At 41.6% G+C, this 19,314-nt stretch overlaps 1 protein-coding gene across 1 annotated transcript in view; it reads left to right on the forward strand.

Annotated features, from left to right (window-relative positions):
• Positions 1-16,738, forward strand: part of PALMD (palmdelphin) — a 29,408-nt gene extending 12,670 nt beyond the window's left edge. The window contains 5 exon segments of the mRNA XM_056844600.1: positions 694-808; positions 6,598-6,631; positions 6,719-6,832; positions 12,363-13,445; positions 16,650-16,738. Of these exon segments, the coding sequence (XP_056700578.1) occupies positions 694-808; positions 6,598-6,631; positions 6,719-6,832; positions 12,363-13,445; positions 16,650-16,693 (1,390 nt within the window). The 3' untranslated portion in view covers positions 16,694-16,738.
• Positions 16,739-19,314: the final 2,576 nt, after the last annotated feature.

The raw sequence follows: 19,314 nt of genomic DNA on the forward strand, positions 1-19,314 counted from the left end.
GATGTGTTGGTGTGGCTCGAGGGAAAAGGGATTCCCAGTATTATGTTATACAATATGTTGTGTGCATGGGCCGAAACCTCTGGCCGAAACAATCACTGGATTATCTTTTCCCCATAATTTACCAGTGAGCCCAATTTACTCCGCTCCAAAAATTCCTCGAATGTTTTAACAAATATGCTTAGCCTGCAAACAAATGTGATAGTAACATATTTGTATATTTTTATTAAGCTACTCATAGTTAGTTGTTTCATGTATGGAATTAATTGCAACATCTAAAACTTTTGTTTCAGCCTTTACACATAGTTATGTTCCAAAAACACCTTATGTGGTGTGAGCCTTTGAGCTTTTTAAATTGGCTTTTAAAGGCGGCAACGAGGTTCTGCTATAGTTAGGAAGGACAGTGAAATGCAGATTTGCTTTAAAAGTAAGTTCAAAACTGCCACAGTAGTATAAACAGGGGTTTTTTTGCCTTTTCATTTACTATACTTTTTATTATGTGTGTGTCGACTGTAAGAACCCATTTTAGTGTTTTTAATCTCTATATACTGAACAGCTATAATAATATATATATATTTTAAAAGAATCAAACCCGCTATTGCACTCTGGGGGATGTATCCAAGACCTCTTCTGCATGCTGTTCATTGCTGGCCGGGACTATTAAACATTCTTCCTTCGAATATCGTACATTTGCAGACTTGAGAAAGAAATAGAGGACCTTGAAAAAGAAGAGCTGACAATCTTAGCTAAAGAAAAGGCCATACTAAAGAAGCTTAAATTGGTTGAAAGGACAGCAGAAGATATCATAAAGGTCAGATTCAAACCCTTTTTTTCAAACCCTGTTCTGGATGTCATTTATGTCACTTCGTAAAAATGATCTCTTGAAGAGAAAGCGAGGATTAGGCTAGGAATTGGGATAAGACCCCAACTTGGCACATACAGTGATTAAACCTCAATTTAGTCAAGCCAGTCAGAACCACATAAATAATATCTCAAGATCAAGGATATTATAACTACTAGTGATTCCATGCCAGCAAATGTTTCATATACTGTATTTATATTTTGCACATTAGTGTTGTGAACTGCAATATTATTCTAGCATAAAATATGGTAATCAATATTAGCCATCATCTTTGCCTACACAGGCAGAATATAAAATTCATTAAAAAAACAAACCTCTGTGTCCTGCCTCCCTGAACTAAAAAAAATATTCTGTACATTTTATTCACCCTTCAGTGAAAGCCTGAACAAACATATTCACTGAAAGTCAAACAAGACTGTAGGAGCATTATGCAATTGCTGTAGTGGAGAACACCGCAATGTACTTAGCGCTCTGAGCAGCCTCATTGATTTTTCATAAGGAGAGGGGAGATATGGCAAGGCAGGGAAAACCACAGACAAAGACCTAGCTTAAGAATGCTGACTTTTATCCAACAAACCACAAGCAGTGTGAAACTCACCAGACAGGACTTTCCTGCATTCTCGCTGCAATGCAATGAGCCTGTGAAATCCTGCTCTTAGCGGATCCAATCCTGGGGAACCTTCACAAACAGCATGGGGGTGCAAATGAAATAAGTAAATGGCAAAAAAAATCCCTTTCCTTCAGTTCCTATCAGCTGAAATCAACCATAGGATACAAGCCATTTTTTTTACAATCTGGAATTACAGATCTTTTGAACCATAATACCTAGTCAGACCACTAGTCTGTCAAGGTTACTATTGTCTACTCTGACAGGCAGTGGATCTCCAGCGGCTCAGATAGAGATCTTTCACATCACCTAACCTTTTTCAACTGAGGATGCAGGGATCAAAGCTGAGGCCTTCTATATGCAAAGCCGATGCAGCCCCAGCAGCATTAGGGTTGCCAGGTCCCCCTTTGCCAGCAGTGGGAGGTTTTGGTGGCGGAGCCTGAGGAGGGTGGGGTATGAGGAGGGAAGGGATTTTAATGCCATAGAATCCAATTGCCAAAGCGGCCATTTTCTCCAGGGGAACTGATCTTTATCAGCTGGAGATCAGTTATAATAGCAGGAGATCTCCAGCTACTACCTGGAGGTTAACTAAGCAACACAAACAACCTGTCCTGTAATAGGTAACCTTAGGAAATTGGCAGCACAAAGGCTCCACAAAGAACACAGTGCAAAAATTACACAAGCACTGAATTATTTACAAACATTCAACAATGTTTACTGAGCATTGAATTCATGCCCTATTGAAACCAAAAGAACAACCAAAGTATTACATTCATAACAATGGAGTATCAAATGGTAACAAAACTAGCAATAAAGTACCAGTGCAACTCAAGTCCATGGGCAAAAGCCTCAAAAAGTTGTAGGACGTGAGACCAGTCACTTCACGTTTCACGACGTGAGACCAGTCACTTCACGTTTCACGGTGGCTTCGTCAGCTCTTTTCAGAATGTTTTTTGAGCATTCCATGGCATTTTGCACTGTATGGTGCTGGTAAATCACCTTGCGGCTAAATGTGCATTTTTTGTTCCCAGAGGGATATGTGTGAGCATGTAGCCTCTCTCTCCAACCCTAAGCAGCACCCATTAACGTATGTCACATTAACATAGACAGTAGAGTTGCCAGCTCCAGGTTGGGAAATACTTGGAGATTTTGGGGGTGGAACCTGAGGAGGGCAGGGTTTGGAGAAGGGAGGGACTTCAATGCCATAGAGTCCAATTACCAGAGTGGCCATTTTCTACAGGGGAACTGATCTCTGTCACCTGGAGATCAGTTGTATTAGCAGGAGGTCTTCAGCCACCACCTGGAGGTTATAAAGAAACAGTGCAGGCAACTATATCAAAAAATCTATTCAAACTATAAGAACCATGCAAAGAGTCAACAAGCTATAACAGTGCAAAGAACAACTAGTGCTAACACATATCTAATATTTATAAATATATACATATATACACAGGTAGTCAAATTTGACCAACAACAGTATAAGCAGCACAATGGCTATATCCAACGTCGTCAAAGAAAAAGTCCAAAGTTCTTTTAAGCCAGCGTCTGAAGAGTCAGATTCGCTTCTCCGTATAAACTCGAGGACGAGTGAAGAAGGAAACGCTATTCCGGATATTCTTTTAGCGCTTTCACCATACGCTTGGCTTCATCAGCCTGAAAATGTTATAAAATATAAATACTGTATCTATGCAACTAGAGTCAACCGAACGGAACTGAACAATTTCAAAATAATTTTAAAATAATTGTCTCCTTACCTTAGTTGTAGAGGATAAAAGCCCACAGTTTTAACTTTCTGAGAGTTTTCTTCAAGTAAAGTATGTTTATTTTTCTTTTAGTTTTATTTATAATTGATTTTAAGGCTCCCACATGGAGTAGGCTGCTCAAGTTTGTATAGAAGATTCAGCGTTCAGCACATATACTTCCTAGGATCAATCACATGTCTAAGAGGGGTGCGTTGCACGTATCTCTTAAAGGAGACAGAGTCCATTTCGAGTCAGATCAGAAAGGAAAGGGAGGGGGGAAGATTACAGGAAACAGGATAAGTCAATTTCATCATTTAATCCATATGGTATTAAGAGAATTGAACAAATGGATGAATTTCATTTTGTGTTGAAGAAGGATCTTCTGCATATCCTTAGTGTCATGGGGATGGTCTTTATACACCCATAATACAAAGAATCTTAAGTCATTTTCTGAGTGTTTTTGCTCGAGGAAATGGCTGGTGAGTGGGGCATCTAAATTACCTGCCCGTATTCTGGACCTATGTTCACCTATGCGTAATCTTATTTGGCGAACGGTACTTCCGATATAAAGTTTTGCACATTTGCATGTGACCGCGTAAATAACGCGGCTCGTAGAACAATTGGAAAAATGCTGTAATTTGAACCTAAAGTTTGAGGTGGTAGAACTAAACTCCTTTACAGGGAGGCTTAAGGGACAGACAGAACACCGTCCACATTTAAAATGGCCGACTGCTGAGGAGTGTTGTATAGGTCTGTGTATATCTGAGTGAACAAGTCGATCACGAAGGGAGCTGGTTCTACTCATGCCAAATGTTGGTGGTAACTCACAACCTGGTATGTGTTGAATGACATGCCAATGTTTTTTGATCACTCACTGTATTTCTTGCGAATGTTTACTATATGTTAGGGAACAGAAGATCTTTCTATTGTTGCTTGATTTATCTTTGGTAAGGCTACCAAATAATGTGGCACGGTCTCTGTTTCTAGCTCTCAAGCGAGCCTCCTGTATGACTTCTATTGGATAGTCCCTTTTGGTTAAAGCAACAGTCATTTTATCTGAGGCAGCTTCAAACTCGGCATTACAGGTTGCATTTCATTTAAGTCTGAGGAAATGGCTGAACGGCAAATTATTTTTCAAAAAAGTGGGATGGTTGGAACGATAATGTAGACCTGAGTCCTTAGCCATATTTTTTCAGTAAGGTTTTACTGCCAGGTTACCGGTAGATTGCACATAAATTTCTAAATCAAGAAAAGTTATACGCTCAGGATCACAAGACCCAGTGAACGTCAGATGTTCATTAATGGTATTAAGCCATGCCGCAAATTCACCAAAGGTTCGGGCTGAGTCAAAAATGAAAAATAAATCATTCACAAACTGTTTGAACAAAAGCATATGCGGAAGAAATGGATTATTTTGCAAAATATGTAAGGTCTCAAACTGGATCATAAATAAGTTGGCTATTGCCGGGGCGAAGGCGGCGCCCATGGCTACGCCTTTAATTTGCAAAAAGAATTCAGACTCAAACCTAAAAAAGTTATATTCAAACAATAAGTCTAACAGCTGTAGCAAGAAATGGGTAGGAGGAGATGAGTCTACTCGGGAGTCAAGTGTTGGCAACCCTATTAGCTGGTCAAATAGGAAGGAAAAGGTAGACAGGGAGAGTAGGGTGCATCTGTTTCCTTTGCCATCACCTATTCTGTAGCCATTCTATAAAGCAGTGGTGGCATTTTGTACCCCCTACATGTTAATCACCCAGGAATCTTATGGTGGGGTTGCCAGTCTGCTGCCATTCGTGTTGAAATAAATGGTAGACCCTTTTTGAAAGGGAAGACAATGGGGAAATAGTCCTGGCCTTCATATATGGAGGGGGCCATATAAGTACTGATAAATAGTGCTATATTGCAGTGTTTTAAATGGTCTCCCCCCCCACCCCACTTTCCCAGGTAGTGATGCTGATCAGTGAAAATGTAATGCCAAGACCAGCAGTAATTTCAGGAAAGTGCCAATGCAATCCTAAAAAGATTAATCCTCACTAAATTCATGGTACAACTCTGTTTAGGACTGCACTGTGGATTTGCCCTGAGCTGCATTTAGTGGACCATTGACTTCAGCCCAGGGATCTGCTGTTATTGTCCTGCTTAACCTGCAGACATAATCAATATGTAGCTCATTAACTCCTTTCCTCCTGCTGTCCCTCACTCTCCCAGTCAGAACAATAACTAGGCTGGCAATCTGGCGGCAGGGCAAGATGAAACCATCACCCAGCCATCAGCAGCAAGGAATTCCCACTGACTCACTCAAGCTCCTGAATGGCGTTGTTGCCAGTTTCATTTCAGATCCCACTAAGCTGAAGTCTAAGCACCTACCAAAAAAAAAAAAAAAAACCTCTAAAAACCTATTTGCAGGAGGTCTCCAATAAGATTTTTATTATTTAAATATTTGATACATAATATCTTAATACATTTTCTGGGACTAAGTCATTACATTCAAATAAACCATGACTAAAGCTGAACCTGACCCAGATCTCATCAAATCTTAGAAGCTAATCAGGGTCAGCCCTACATAGTATTTGGATTGGAGTCCACCAAGGAAGCACAGGGTTGCTGCACAGAGGCAGACAATGGCAAACCACCTCTGTTCACCTCTTGCCTTGAAAACCGTAGGGCAGGGGTGTCAAACATAAGGCCTGCAGGCCGGATCCGGCCTCTTGAGAGCTGTTATCTGGCCCACAAGCCAGCCAAGACAGTCACCCCCATCCCCACATACACACACTCTCGATTTGGGCTGCCGAGGCATGGCCCAGCCCAACCAAGTGGCATTTATGTTATATTTGGCCTTTGTAACAATTGAATTTGACACCCCTGCCATACGGGGTCTCCATAGCTGTGAATTAATGGCACTTTACACAGAGAGAGAGCTAAACCTGAGCATTGAACAACTCAAAAGGTTACATAGTGACTGTTCCACAATTAAATGACTATTTATGTGACAACTTTCTTCTAGAGATTCAGCCTGAGTTTAAGCATCTTTCTGAAATAGTACAAATTGTACATATTAGGATTGGCTTGCACCAATAGAAGAAAAGTCAGAATTGGGCGGAGTTTAGCCTATGTTCATAATTTGGGTGTTATCATTCTATACTTTAGATATGTCATTAGTTTTAATACATTTTGGCCCAAGTATTTTTAAGCTTATCACTCTTACTTAGAAGTAAACACCAGTGAATACTGCAGGATTTATTTCCAAGTAACTGTACAAAGCATTGAGCTTCATGGCTATTAATTATTGTATGCCCAACTTTGAAAAGATACCGTACCAGTAGTCAGTTTTCTGTATCAATTTCTTAAAACTATACAAATCTTTTTTTCTTTTTTGGCTGCTTTTTTAGTCTGTGAAGGTGGAAAAAGTAGAGGCTAGAGAAGGTATGTTGGACCAAAACATGAAATTTAAAAATTTATACATGTCACCAGAGGGCAAAGGTATGAATTAATAACTGCCTCTTTTCACAGAATCAGCTGACTATATATATACCAACATACCCAACCTCCCAAAATCTTTTAGACCTTCTGCACTTAAAAGAACAGGACATCTAAAAACAGAGGATGATGAAGAAAGTCGAAAAGGTACAGTTCAACAATGAAATTTAAGACACACATAAACTTGTAAAATACTATGAATAAATGATGGTCTGAAGTCTTGCAAATTAATTCCGTGTTTGATGTGAATATTCACTTTTTCTTGTGGGAAGCCAGTTCACCCAGGAGTAGCTCTCCCAAAGCTAGTTGCCCTGATCCACCTAGGTAGACACATTTGCATAGAGTGTCAACAGCTGATTGAGCAAGACTGGAGTCCAGGAGCACCTTAAAGACCAACAAGATTTCCAGGATGTAAGCTCTCGAGAGTCAAAGCTCCTTTCATCAGATACTCTCAAAAAGCTTATACCCTCGAAATCTTGTTGGTCTTTATGGTGTCACTGAACTCAAATCTTGCTGCTACAGACCAACCTGGCTACTCACCTGAAAACAGATGGATGAGGAGCCACACATAGGTGCTATGTATGTTATGGCTGCCTGGTCCTTCTTCGCAACCGGCGGGAGGTTTTTGGGGTAGAGCCTGAGGAGGGTGGGGTTTGGGGAGGGGAGGGACTTCAATGCCATAGAGTCCAATTGCCAAAGCGGCCATTTTCTCCAGGGGAACTGATCTATATCGGCTGGAGATCAGTTGTAATACCAGGAGATCTCCAGCTAGTACCTGGAGGTTGGCAACCCTAATACATGTGGATGCTGCCTTGATTCAGCTGCCAGAGCTGTCTTCCAAGAAGGCTGGGAAAAGGCGTGATCAGCTATTCAAGAACATGAGTAGGGAGTGGGTTCATATTCTCCCACTCCCTGCTAAACAGCTGATTGGGGTAACTGCAGCTTTTCTAATAGGGCAGTGCGCATGCGGCCTTGGGAACTGTGCGCAGAGGTATCTTCTAACAAGATGCAGGGGGGTACACCTTTCCTGTCCATTTTCCCTAGACATGTTATGAATGTGTATCCGTATTTAAACTCTGTGCATATGGTATTTGCTACACACGATTGAATCAGGGCTGATAATTACATAAACCCACACGGCAATGTGCTCTGGAAGGAAGGGAGAAAGATAAAACATGGAACCTTGGCTGGGTTAAATGAGAAAAAAAGTGGTCTTCGTGAAACTGGATCCACTGGAACTGGATTGAGAGCCAGTGTGGTTTAGTGGTTAAGAGTGATGGACTCTGATCTAGAGAACTGGGTTTGATTCCCCAATCCTCCACATGAGTGGCCAACTCTAATTTAGTGAACCGGGTTGGTTTCCCCACTCCTCCACATAAAGCCAGCTGGGTGATCTTGGGCTAGTCACAGTTTTCTGAACTCTCTCAGCCTCACCTACCTCACAAGGTGTCTGTTGTGGGGAGAGAAAGGGAAGGAGATGGTAAGTCGGTTTGATTCTCCTTAAAAAGGTAGAGAAAGTCGGCATATAAAAACCAACTCTTCTTCTTCTTGGACTCTACGTTCATTGCTGCAAATTATGGAGTGAGACACAGATGCCTTCTAACAAGGTGCATTTCTTGTCCGCTTTCTCAAGATGGATGTGAATGAGTATCCATACCTAAAGTCTGTGCATGGAGTATTAGCGATATACAATGACTTTTTATGCATGAGCAGCTGTGATCTGGGATCTGTGCTTACATTATTGTAAAGAACTTTTAAGAAATTCTTTTCATTGCTAGCATTTCCCTTCTATATGCAGAGCACTGCTCAGTACCTCCATTCCATGGACTACACCCATAAGCACTTCTTACAAACTCTACATCAAGGGTGGAGAACGTCAGGCCCAGGGGCCGTTTAAGGCCCGCGAAATCATTTGGTCTGGCCCTTCGTGGGTCCTGGCAGATCTCTAGCTCAGAAGGATCTAAGACTGGTGATCCGCCCACTCCCACGGACAGGAATAGCCACTATTCAAGGAAGATGTGAGTTTGTTTTGCCGAGAAAAGGAACTTTTTTCCCCTTGCAGAAGAGTCATTAGCTATGGAGCTGCTAGGACCACCCAAGAAACTGTGTTGACCCTTTCCTACCCGGGCCATGGAGAAACGTATTCCCTCTGTACTACAAGAGGGCTGGGGGCAGAAGTGGCAACAATGGAGGGGTTAAAGGAGGCAGGGCCAGAATGCGCGCAGGAGGCGGGGAGTTCATCCTGTGCCACCAGGTAGGCGAGTACACCACTGGTTGGATGTCTGCCTGCTTGTCCGTGTGGGGGGGTCATCTGGGGCAGCTGCCTGCTTGGGGCTTGGTTGGCTAATTTTTAAGTTGATAATTTTGCATGGCCTGCGAATGATGTTATAAATATCCAAATGGCCCTTGGCAGAAAAAAGGTTCCCTACCCCTGCTCTACATAGAAGTAGAATATTCATCTGATGATGCTCACCACTTTTGGCATCCAAGATTTGAGGCTATTTAGGTTCTGTTATCTTTGCAAGTCAGCTCAAAATGGAGACAAGAGAAGAATAGGAAAGGATTGAAATAAACGAACACTTTAATATGCCCAAAGCTTTGTACTTGGGCACTGGAAACCAGTTCCTTCCTAACATTATGTGTGTGTGTAAAGTGCTGTCAAGTCGCAGCCGACTTATGGTGACCCCTTTTGGGGTTTTCATGGCAAGAGACTAACAGAGGTGGTTTGCCAGTGCCTTCCTCTGCACAGCAACCCTGGTGTTCCTTGGTGGTCTCCCATCCAAATACTAACCAGGGCTGACCCTGCTTAGCTTCTGAGATCTGACGAGATCAGGCTAGCCTGGGCCATCCAGGTCAGGTCCCTCCTAACATTATACCAGTGTGGAAACCTGAGCTCAGCAAATGGATTTCAGTGAGAGCCAAGCTACAATTTGAATGGCATTTCCTTAATCCTAGTTTCCTGTAACTTTGCAAAGATACCAAAGAATCTGAGATCCAGTTAGTTCTGTCTGACACTTTTGCAGTATTGTGTGTGATAAGTCGGCTTCCCTGGTCTGAATGTTATTCTGATCTCTAGTGTGGGCCATTTGTCATGGACTCCTGCCTCTAGCTACCACTCCTTACCTCAGCCTTGTAAATAGCCACTTCAAATGGCAGGTAAAAATGAACCCAGGCAATGAGAAGCCAGAATGTTTTTGTAAAATGGTTTTTCTTCCCTCTTCCCCAAACACACAGACAGACACACACACACACACATTCTTTTCCAGATATTCCTCTTTTGGCCTTTTAAAGCTAGGGAAATGGTAAGCCAGTACTACAGCAGCTGTACATACATACTTTTATCCAGCTCCTGGCTTTAAAAAGCAGGAGGGAAGAGAGAGACAGCTGCTGCTGCATAGCAAGGGGACGGCCCCCGCAGAGCAACATACTCAAGGCCATCGAAGTCCTCCCCATTCTGGGTCTAAGGGGCTGGGGACAGGCGGCTGGAGTAGCAAGGGGATGACAGGCCTGTGAATAGGAAAGGCTCCCTTGTTTCCACCCTGATTCTTACTCAGCTGAAGTCTTCTAATGGCACATGAGTGCCAGTGTGCTTTTACAACATAATAGATGGTTGTGAAGAAGCTGAGTTACTGTTATCAGTGACTAAATGTATAGGATTTATACCTCACTAGAAGGTATGTTTCCTTATTAGAATTAGCTACCCAAAGTAATGAGGCAATCTTATTGAATCTTAGAGATTCTTTTTATTGCTAACTTCAGAAATATCCAAGTATCAAGTATCAAAGTATAAGAAGAGAATAACAGAATATAACAGAATATAGGCAAAGCCCCAACAAGCTAGTTTACAAAATTTGCAGAGAGTTCACAGATCATAATATTCTCACAGAACAAAGTTACTATACATACCAACGTACTGTCCGGGAAGTCTGATAATGACCTCCAACGTCTTACAATTTCCAGCCCCCTATATACTTTTTCTCCATGGGAACCCTAATCTGTGATTATCTATTACAATCTTTACATTACATCTCTTCAAGGATCTGAAACTATCTCAAAACAAAATTTATCCTTCAAATCTATCAGCAGAGTTTTTAAGCAAGGTTGACTGATATAGATATACATAGATAATCAGATGTCAAGCTAATTAATTATATATGGTGAGAAAGTCACATAAAGGATGCTGATGTACATAGAATAATGAATTTCCATGAATCCTTTTTACTCCCACTTCAGGATTCAAAGAGATGAGAAATTTTATGTTCTAATCTATGTTTATGTTTAGGGAAGGCCGCCTTGGTTGAGCGCCTAGAATCATTATGCTTCCGTCTTTCTAGCCTGCAGTGAAACCAAAACTTTGCATCAATATCCTTGCCAGTCTCCCGGCAGAAGATCAACTTTAATTAACATACATTGCAAGCATTTATATATTTTAAGGCTATATATGTCTAACGCGGCTACAGTTGGAACAATTTCTCAAATGTAGGATCCTAAGTAAAATAAAGACTTACTACAATGCTACTGCCAGAATGCAGACTGTGCCCAATTCAAATGGAAAGGGGTGGTCTGGCTGTTTAACTTACAGCAAAAGTTCCTGGTGGACCGCTCATGGTGGACCACTCCTGAAGGGCCACTGGCAGCCAGCAGCAAACAGAGCCAAGCCCATGTAGCTGTGCTTAGCACTGCATGGGCCACTCAGCCTGGCTTACACCAGGGCCATTTTGACTTCCCAGTCCATGCCTGCATGTGAAGCTGAGTGGGGTAGTGAAGAGGCAGATGGGAGCTGTGTTGAAGCTTTCCCCTTATCTGCCTGCACTTCCGATGTAAAAACAGTAAAAAGCAGGAGGCAAAGGGAGAGTTCAATTGGTACCCCTCCCACCACCATTTCAAATCACCCAAATATATGAATTCATCAGCAAGGGTGCATTGGCTGTCTCGGAGGACTACTGGCAGCCAGAAGCAAGCAGACTGAGCCCCAGCAGTGTCAAAGGGCTTCTCAGGTTGGACGCTGCCAGCTTGCCCCTCACAGCCTCCCAGAATGCTACCAACTGAATCTCAACAACAAGTTACAAATAGTGCTGTAAAATAGCAAGTACAAACAAGAAGAACAGCACAAGCTCCAATTTCAAAATACAAAATATATATTGAACATTGGTTGTGAATATATATTTTTTATTTTGAAATTGGAGCTTGTGCCAACTGAATCTCAGCTGAGCATTCCAGAGACAGTAGCAGTCCCTCAAGTGTTGCTCAGCTTGCTCCTGGGCCACTAATGTTACAGTCCACCACTGGTGACCCACACAGGTAGAGTTACGGACTGCCTGATGTAACTAGCTCTTAAGACCAACACATAACTTTAGCTCTTTCTTTAACCATTTTTAAGAGCCATGGCTGTTGCTACACTATGTATTCCCAGTGATGTATCAAGAGTTTGAAAATGTTATAAAAAATATCGCTTTAAAAGGGTTTTTGGATACCACGGCTTATAAATGGTTGGAAGACGTCTTCACAGCTAAAGGGGCCAAACAAAGTGCGAACAGTATTTTTTATAAAGTTTTCACTCTTAATACATCGGTGGGAATACATAGAAAGTGCGAACAGTATTTTTTATAACATTTTCAAACTCTTAATATATCACTGGGAATACAAGTGCGGTAACCCCATCTGTTTCCTCCAACAGCTCTGTTTGCAATGGAAATTAAAGTCGAAAAAGACATGAAGACAGGGGAAAGCACAGTTTTGTCTACAATTCCTCTTCCTTCAGAAGAATTCACAGGTGCAGGAGTGAAAGTGTATGACGATGGCAGAAAGTCAGTCTATGCAGTGTGCACCAATGGAGGCATAATGAACAATGAAGTAGATGATCTGGCACCTGTTGAAGTGGAGGACCTCTTAAGGCAAGCCACTGAAAGACAATCAAAGTCTCCCACTGAGTATCATGAACCTGTGTATGCAAACCAGTTTTGCAGACCAACAACTCCCCAGCAGGAGAAGTTATTCCAGGGACCAAATAGCAAAGATGCTAGTCAAAATAAGACTAATAGACTTGACTATCACAGTGAGCCTTTCTATAATAAAGACAAAGGGGAAAAAATAGAAGACAACAGTCTTTCAAAGGGCTGCCAGGAAAATTCTTATTCTTCAGTCCCTCAACAAACAGAAAGACTTGTACAAATTAGCCCCCCAAACAAGATAGTGTCTAATATCCCAAGAGAAGTTATAAAAGATGCTTTGGAACCGGTTCAGAAAACAAGCAAGAATCAACATGATGTACCATTCAGAAACTCCATACACATTAATGAAAGATCTTTTCCTGCAACAGAAAGTAATGAAGATTCTAGCTATAGTGTGGTCCACGCTATGCCATGCTATGTGGATGATAGTGAACCTGTTACTATGATTTTCATGGGTTACCAGCATGTGGAGGATGAAGAGCTGAATAAAACTGTCTGTGGATATGATGGGATTATCCATGCTGAACTTGTAATCATAGATGATGATGGGGAAGAAGAAGACAGTAAACCCGAGAAGCCTTTGTATCACCCAGTGGGCCCTTCCAGCCAAGTGTATCAACCACCCAACCAAACAGCTGTAATTCCACAAAGAAACCCCAGCAAAACTGGTGGTGGCAACATGGACAAATCACCTTACAAAAATTCCATATCGCTCAAGGAACAAGAAGAAAGTTTGAGCGGTTCTACATATAGTGCTCAACTGGATGGACAGTTGCCAGGAGATGGAACCGAAGATCCTTCCTTAACAGGTAAAAAACCCAGGAAAGTCACATCACTGCTATGCTGTCATGTAACAGACTTAATTATTTTTATCACACCTCTTCTTTCCTATTAACAATTTCTTATTAACAATTCTTGTTACTTTCCCTCTGGCAGACTAATACATAATTTCTGGTCAATTCCTTTTTTGCTTTTTATGTCCTAATGCTTTTATTTTACCACTAATGATGCATTAGAAGCCATAGAATTATCAAGTATTGGCTTTTGTGCATTCTCATTTTCCTTGCTTGTAAATTCCTGTTTCTTGGGGGGGGGGGGTTCCTGTTTTGCATGTGTTTTGCTCCCTCTAGTGGTCGATTCAATATCACATAGCTTTATATTCTGCAAAAAAAACTTGCAGTTTAAATCTGCAGAAAGTTATGCTGGACATAATCCTATGTGATATTGAATTGACCACTAGAAGGAGAAAAATACATGCAGAAGAGGAAAAAGCCCCAGAGAAACAGGAAATTAAGTTACAAGCGAAGAAAATGAGAATGTGGGAAAGCCCTATGTACACAAACCTCAATCTGGATCTTCTTGCTTCTAGCATATTTGAAAACACTGATTAAAATATTACATCTTTGCTTCTCTGGCATGAGAAAAATGGATCCCAGTTGCATTTGGGAGGTAAATAATAGTTCTACTGTCTCTTATATGTATCTCCTTTTTTGGAGTTCGAGCCTCTCTGTTCTCCTGACTTTGTACTATGTAATGTACCTTGCACCTTAATCTTGAACTTGTAGTTCAAGATTAAGGTGCAAGGTACATTACATAGTACAAAGTAGTCAAATTGTTTAAATTTGCTTTGCATTGATCTTGATTTATCGTAATGTTGTCCATGTTACCTGAAATGTCTGTGAGTTTGGTATTTTTTGAATGTTTTAAAATTTTATATAACTATTCTTTTGTCTGTCCACTAATCTCAGGCCTTCTGTCTATATACCTTGAATTAAAACGTCTTTCATTTTCTTATCTGTTTTTCATGATTTTTTTTTTTTTACATTTTGCTTCTCACAGCAAATGTCATGTTTCTTTTAAGTTCTTTTGAGAACACTCTGGAGAACAATGCCTTCATTCCAAACGGCTTAATATATTTATACTATATCTTGGTGCAATTTCTTTGTTGGGTAAATGTAAGATGGATGCTTAGGGCCCAACTCATTCTGAACAAACAAATCAGAACTGTTGGTTAATTGCTGAACTTGGTCACTCCTTCCTGCCTCACCTCACACAACATACCAAGAATTAAGGCTTTAGCTAACTCCAGTTGGCATGATGTCTGACAACACACTGAGTTGCTTTTTTCCCAGTGATTAGGATTCTTAACTGAGCATTCATCCTGAGTAAGAATCCCAGTTATAGGGAAAGAAGCAAATCTTAATTTCTAAAAATGCCCTGATCCAGAGACACCACTCCAAACCAGAGTAGGACTGGGCCAGTCTCACACTCTCTCCGTCTCACCTACCTCACAGGGTTGTTGCAAAGCTAAATTCTATTTACTTCATTTATATCTCACCTTTCTTCCGGATGGGGGGAACCAATATAGCTTATATCATTTGCCTCTCCTCCATCTTCTCCTCAGAAGAACCCTGTGAGGTAAGTTAGGCTGAGGGCCCAATTAAACATTATGGCAGCCATGGATCCTACCCACAGCTGCCAATGCCATTTTACAGACAAATGCAGCCATTTTAAGAATGCTATGCGGGGAGCTGTTTCAGTACTTGAAAAGGTGTGTGTGGGGGGTAAGATCTCCTGTTCCTGCTGTAACGTAGGGCCAAAGGAGCACTTCCTCACAGTATTTTTAAACTGCCAAATTTGTCTCTAAAATGGCATTGGCAGCCATGGGCAGACCCCCTCATGGCTGCTGTAATGTCCAGTTTGGCCCTGAGAGAATGACAGGCCCAAGGTCACCCAGCAAGCTTCCAGGGATTTGAACCTGAGTCTCCCAGATCCTAATCCACCACTAACTACTGTACCACAAGGAGAAGAGAATGATGCATGCCACTCTGAGTTTCTTGGAGGAAGGACAGGATACAAGTGTACTAAAAAAGAGGTTTAATTTTTGTCTTGGCACATCCCTAGCATCTCTTTTCAATGAGAAAGATTAACCCTGAAACACCAAAAGCAACTCTAAAGGAAGGTGTGCCTAGGAAAATGCAGAGCACATTTCCTTTGTTGTCAAGTAGTCAAAGCTGATCAGAAATTGGAGACTAGCCTTCTGGAACAGAGGGGGACATTTCCAGTCAGAGTTGTTCCTCTGTTTTTCCAGATCTGTGTTATATATTGGACTTTTCCGGGCTAGCAAGTATGTAAGCTATGCCCACCCCTCACACACAGCCTCTCCCTTGCATTGTTAACTGTGCTTCAGAGAATGCTAGGAAATGAGTAATTTTCCCAAACACTCATAATGATCATGCTAGCACTATATAGGAAACAAAGCCAGGAAGACTTACCACAGCCAAGGTAACAATGCCAACACAGTGTTGTTTGTAAGACGACTAGGCTTGTTTTCATTGACCCCTTGAAAATGTCTTCATTTCAAATCACCAAAATTACCATGGAGAACGTACAAGTGTATGAAGCCTTCCCATAACTTTGCACTAAAGAGAAGTCTAAAGAATTAAAGGAGGGTGGGGGAGTCCAGGGAACCAGGGGTACTTCCAATCCAATGACATTACAAATATGGAGAGGCACAACAGGCCAGACTCAGAATAGAAGCGTCTTTATGATACCATTTAGCAATATAGTCAGTGCCCCATTTATTTGCAAATCTTCTGCATAAGAGGCAATATGATGGAGTGGATAGAGCTTTGGATTGGGGACTTTAATTCTGGTTGCAATCCTATGCACACTTACTTGAGAGTAAGTCTCATTGAGGTCTATGGGGCTTACTTCCACAGATAGGATTGTACTGTCTGCCAATGACCTGAGGAATGTGCATCATCGATTTTTTCCCCCCAATACCACCACCACCCCAATTTAAAATGTTCATTCAATACCTGTGTGTTTTCTGAGTGGTACAGTTTCAGCAATACATTTTTGCATTTTTAATACTTCTACAAGAATGTTTTGTCTCTGGGGCCTAGTCATTGGAAGTAAAAAAAAATTATCCTCTCCAACGTTAGACTTAGAAACAGAAGTGGAACTATGTTAGTGATATTCATTGTCTTGTTTATTGCTTTTTTCTGCAGCACTAAGACTGAGAATGGCAAAGCTCGGGAAAAAGGTAATTTAACATCCTCAGCAGCTTCTCACTATATGTATGGAAGTGAGCAACAGAAGGAAACCAAGAAACCAAGAAGAATTTTCTATCCTCATTGAACCTCAAAGCTTTTGCTTCTAAAAATGTATATACATAGGAGTAGCAGCACTTTAGGGGAAATGAACCACCAGTGAGAAACAGCAACAGGCCTTGTCCATACAAACATATTTCTAAAAAATATTTAGGTTTTGTAGTCCCTTTAATAAATCCTGATAGAGTAACACTGGGGGAGGGGAGGAAGCTATCACAGGTTAGGTTGTAAGAGCCATTATCTTCGACAGGACTACAGCCATGCCGCAGAATGTTACTAAATGAAAGCATGTGTGTGCCAGCATGGAACACTGCTTAAAAACTAACCACACCACAATAAGAGTATGCCAACAAGGCTTGTGTATTCTTAACAGGCCAATCTGGGTCAGGGCCCTGGAGGTGATAACTCTCCCAAAGCCAGTTACCTAGCCTGGAATTGGAAGCTCTGCTCAAGTATAGCAAGGTTGAGGACCAAGGCACTGTGGATGAAGAAGGATTCTGACCCCAACATGCTCACCACTTCCCTTTTCTTTAAAGTTGACTACATGTGCTCCTTTAGCTCTTTGGTTTCCTCTGTGATCCAAAAGGGCATAAAAGCATTTTCCTACCAGTAGGTGAAGTGTATACTAATACGAGGCAACCCCAGACTAGGCTGAGCTATAGTCACACACTGACACATGAAGCTGCCTTATACCGAATCAGACCATTGGTCCATTAAAGTCAATATTGTCTACTGAGACTGGCATTGGCTCTCCAGGGTTTCAAGTAGAGGTCTTTCACATCACCTACTACCAGACCCTTTGAGCTGTCAAGGATTGAAGCTGGGACCTTCTGCATGCCAAGTAGATGAGCACTCCCCAAATATACCACTATTAAAAACATCTTCCCTTTGGATTTTCCAGTCACCACCCATTCATAGATGTGCTACACATGAAATTACACACAACCCCCCCCTCTTTTTTCTCCTTCACTGTCATTAATGAGTATGAAAAGAGGTGGGAAGATATAGGCTCCATAAGAGGCTGTGTGCTGGGATTTGCTGGAATAGGGCTATTAAGTTGTAGGTATCTACTTGTGTATTGATGCTGGATCCATCCTCAGCTCTGAAAGTCATACCTATTCACAAGCCCATTCCTCCTCCGCAGCAGCCAGGGTCCTGCTGATTTGAAACCTTTCTTTTAAAGCACAGTTGACAGGGTTGCCAAAATCCAAGTGAGGCCTGGAGTTTTCCCATAATTACAACTGATCAGACTACAGAAATCAGTTCCCCTGGAGAAAATGGCAGCTTTGGAGGGTGAACTCTGTGTCGTCACATCCCTTTCTAGGATAAAAAAATAAAATTACAAGCAAATGTTGCTAAACTTGAGAACTGTTGGCCCATTGCGTGTTCATGAAAGAAGCAGGTATACAAAATGCCAATATAAGTATGGGGCAAAGGAGATAAATTTAACTAGGCTTTTTAGCTTGCAAATGGGCTTCACTTTAAAAGCCCCAGTTTCTGTCTGATTTTCAAGTGCATGCTGCTGTATTTAGAGCTGGCAATTGTCTGATGTAACTGTTATTAAGTCTGAGCAAGAGCGCCACATAGCGACTCAACAATAGAAATGACATTCCCTGAGCTCAGCTGCACACCCAAGAGGTTTATCTGAAAATACTCATTACATTCTTCCCTGGAAGTACATCATTGACAACAGGAGGCAGTGAGAGAGAGAATTATGCAACATCTACCTGCAGCCTGAACAGACACAAGCTAGGGAAGAGTTTTATCACTAGTTTCTGCCAATAGTATGAACTGGCCAACTAAATCCTCCATAGCATACACCGGGTAACACTCAAAGTGCAGCTTTCAAATGGCTCTTGCCTCTCTGCCATGTCACAGGCCTACAAAGAGTATGCAGCTTAGGCAACCAGGTTGATGAACAGATGACGCTGTCTTATATTGAAGCAGGCCATTGGTTCATCAAGGTCAGCATTCTCTACTCTGACTGGCAGCAGCTCTCAAGCAGAGGTCTGACATGTCACCTATTTAATACTTTCAACTAGAGAGACCAGGAATTTAACTTGAGGTTTTCTACATGCAAATCAGATACTTTGCCAATGAGCCATGCCCCCCTTGATACCTGCCTTGCCATCCCAAGATGGTCACAGCAGCTAAAATCTGTTCAATGATGCTAGCTTTGTTTGTATCCACTATTGGAGGATAGTCTCCATAAGGAAAGTTAACACAAATACCTTCAATAGTTCCTAAAAAGCGTCCTTGCAACAGTCAGCAGGGATATGATTTGGTCAAGATGATCCACCAGAGTGTTACTTTCTTCTCCAGCTACCTTGCACCATCAGATCTACTTACTTTTATACACCTTCACTGTTGCTACTGTTACTCCAAGATTAGAGGAGACAGTGACAATAGTTGACTCTGGGTACCCTGATCCAGTAGTTTTATACCTACATTAAGCCATGGCAGCTTGAATACTCATGCTATTTTACCAGTAATGTTTAAGATTTTATGATTTTTGCCAAAATTAACTCTTCTGGCATCTGGATTCAAGATCACATACCAATAC

Source organism: Euleptes europaea, chromosome 2 (assembly GCF_029931775.1).
Source record: "Euleptes europaea isolate rEulEur1 chromosome 2, rEulEur1.hap1, whole genome shotgun sequence".
In the NCBI taxonomy this organism is placed as follows: domain Eukaryota; kingdom Metazoa; phylum Chordata; class Lepidosauria; order Squamata; family Sphaerodactylidae; genus Euleptes; species Euleptes europaea.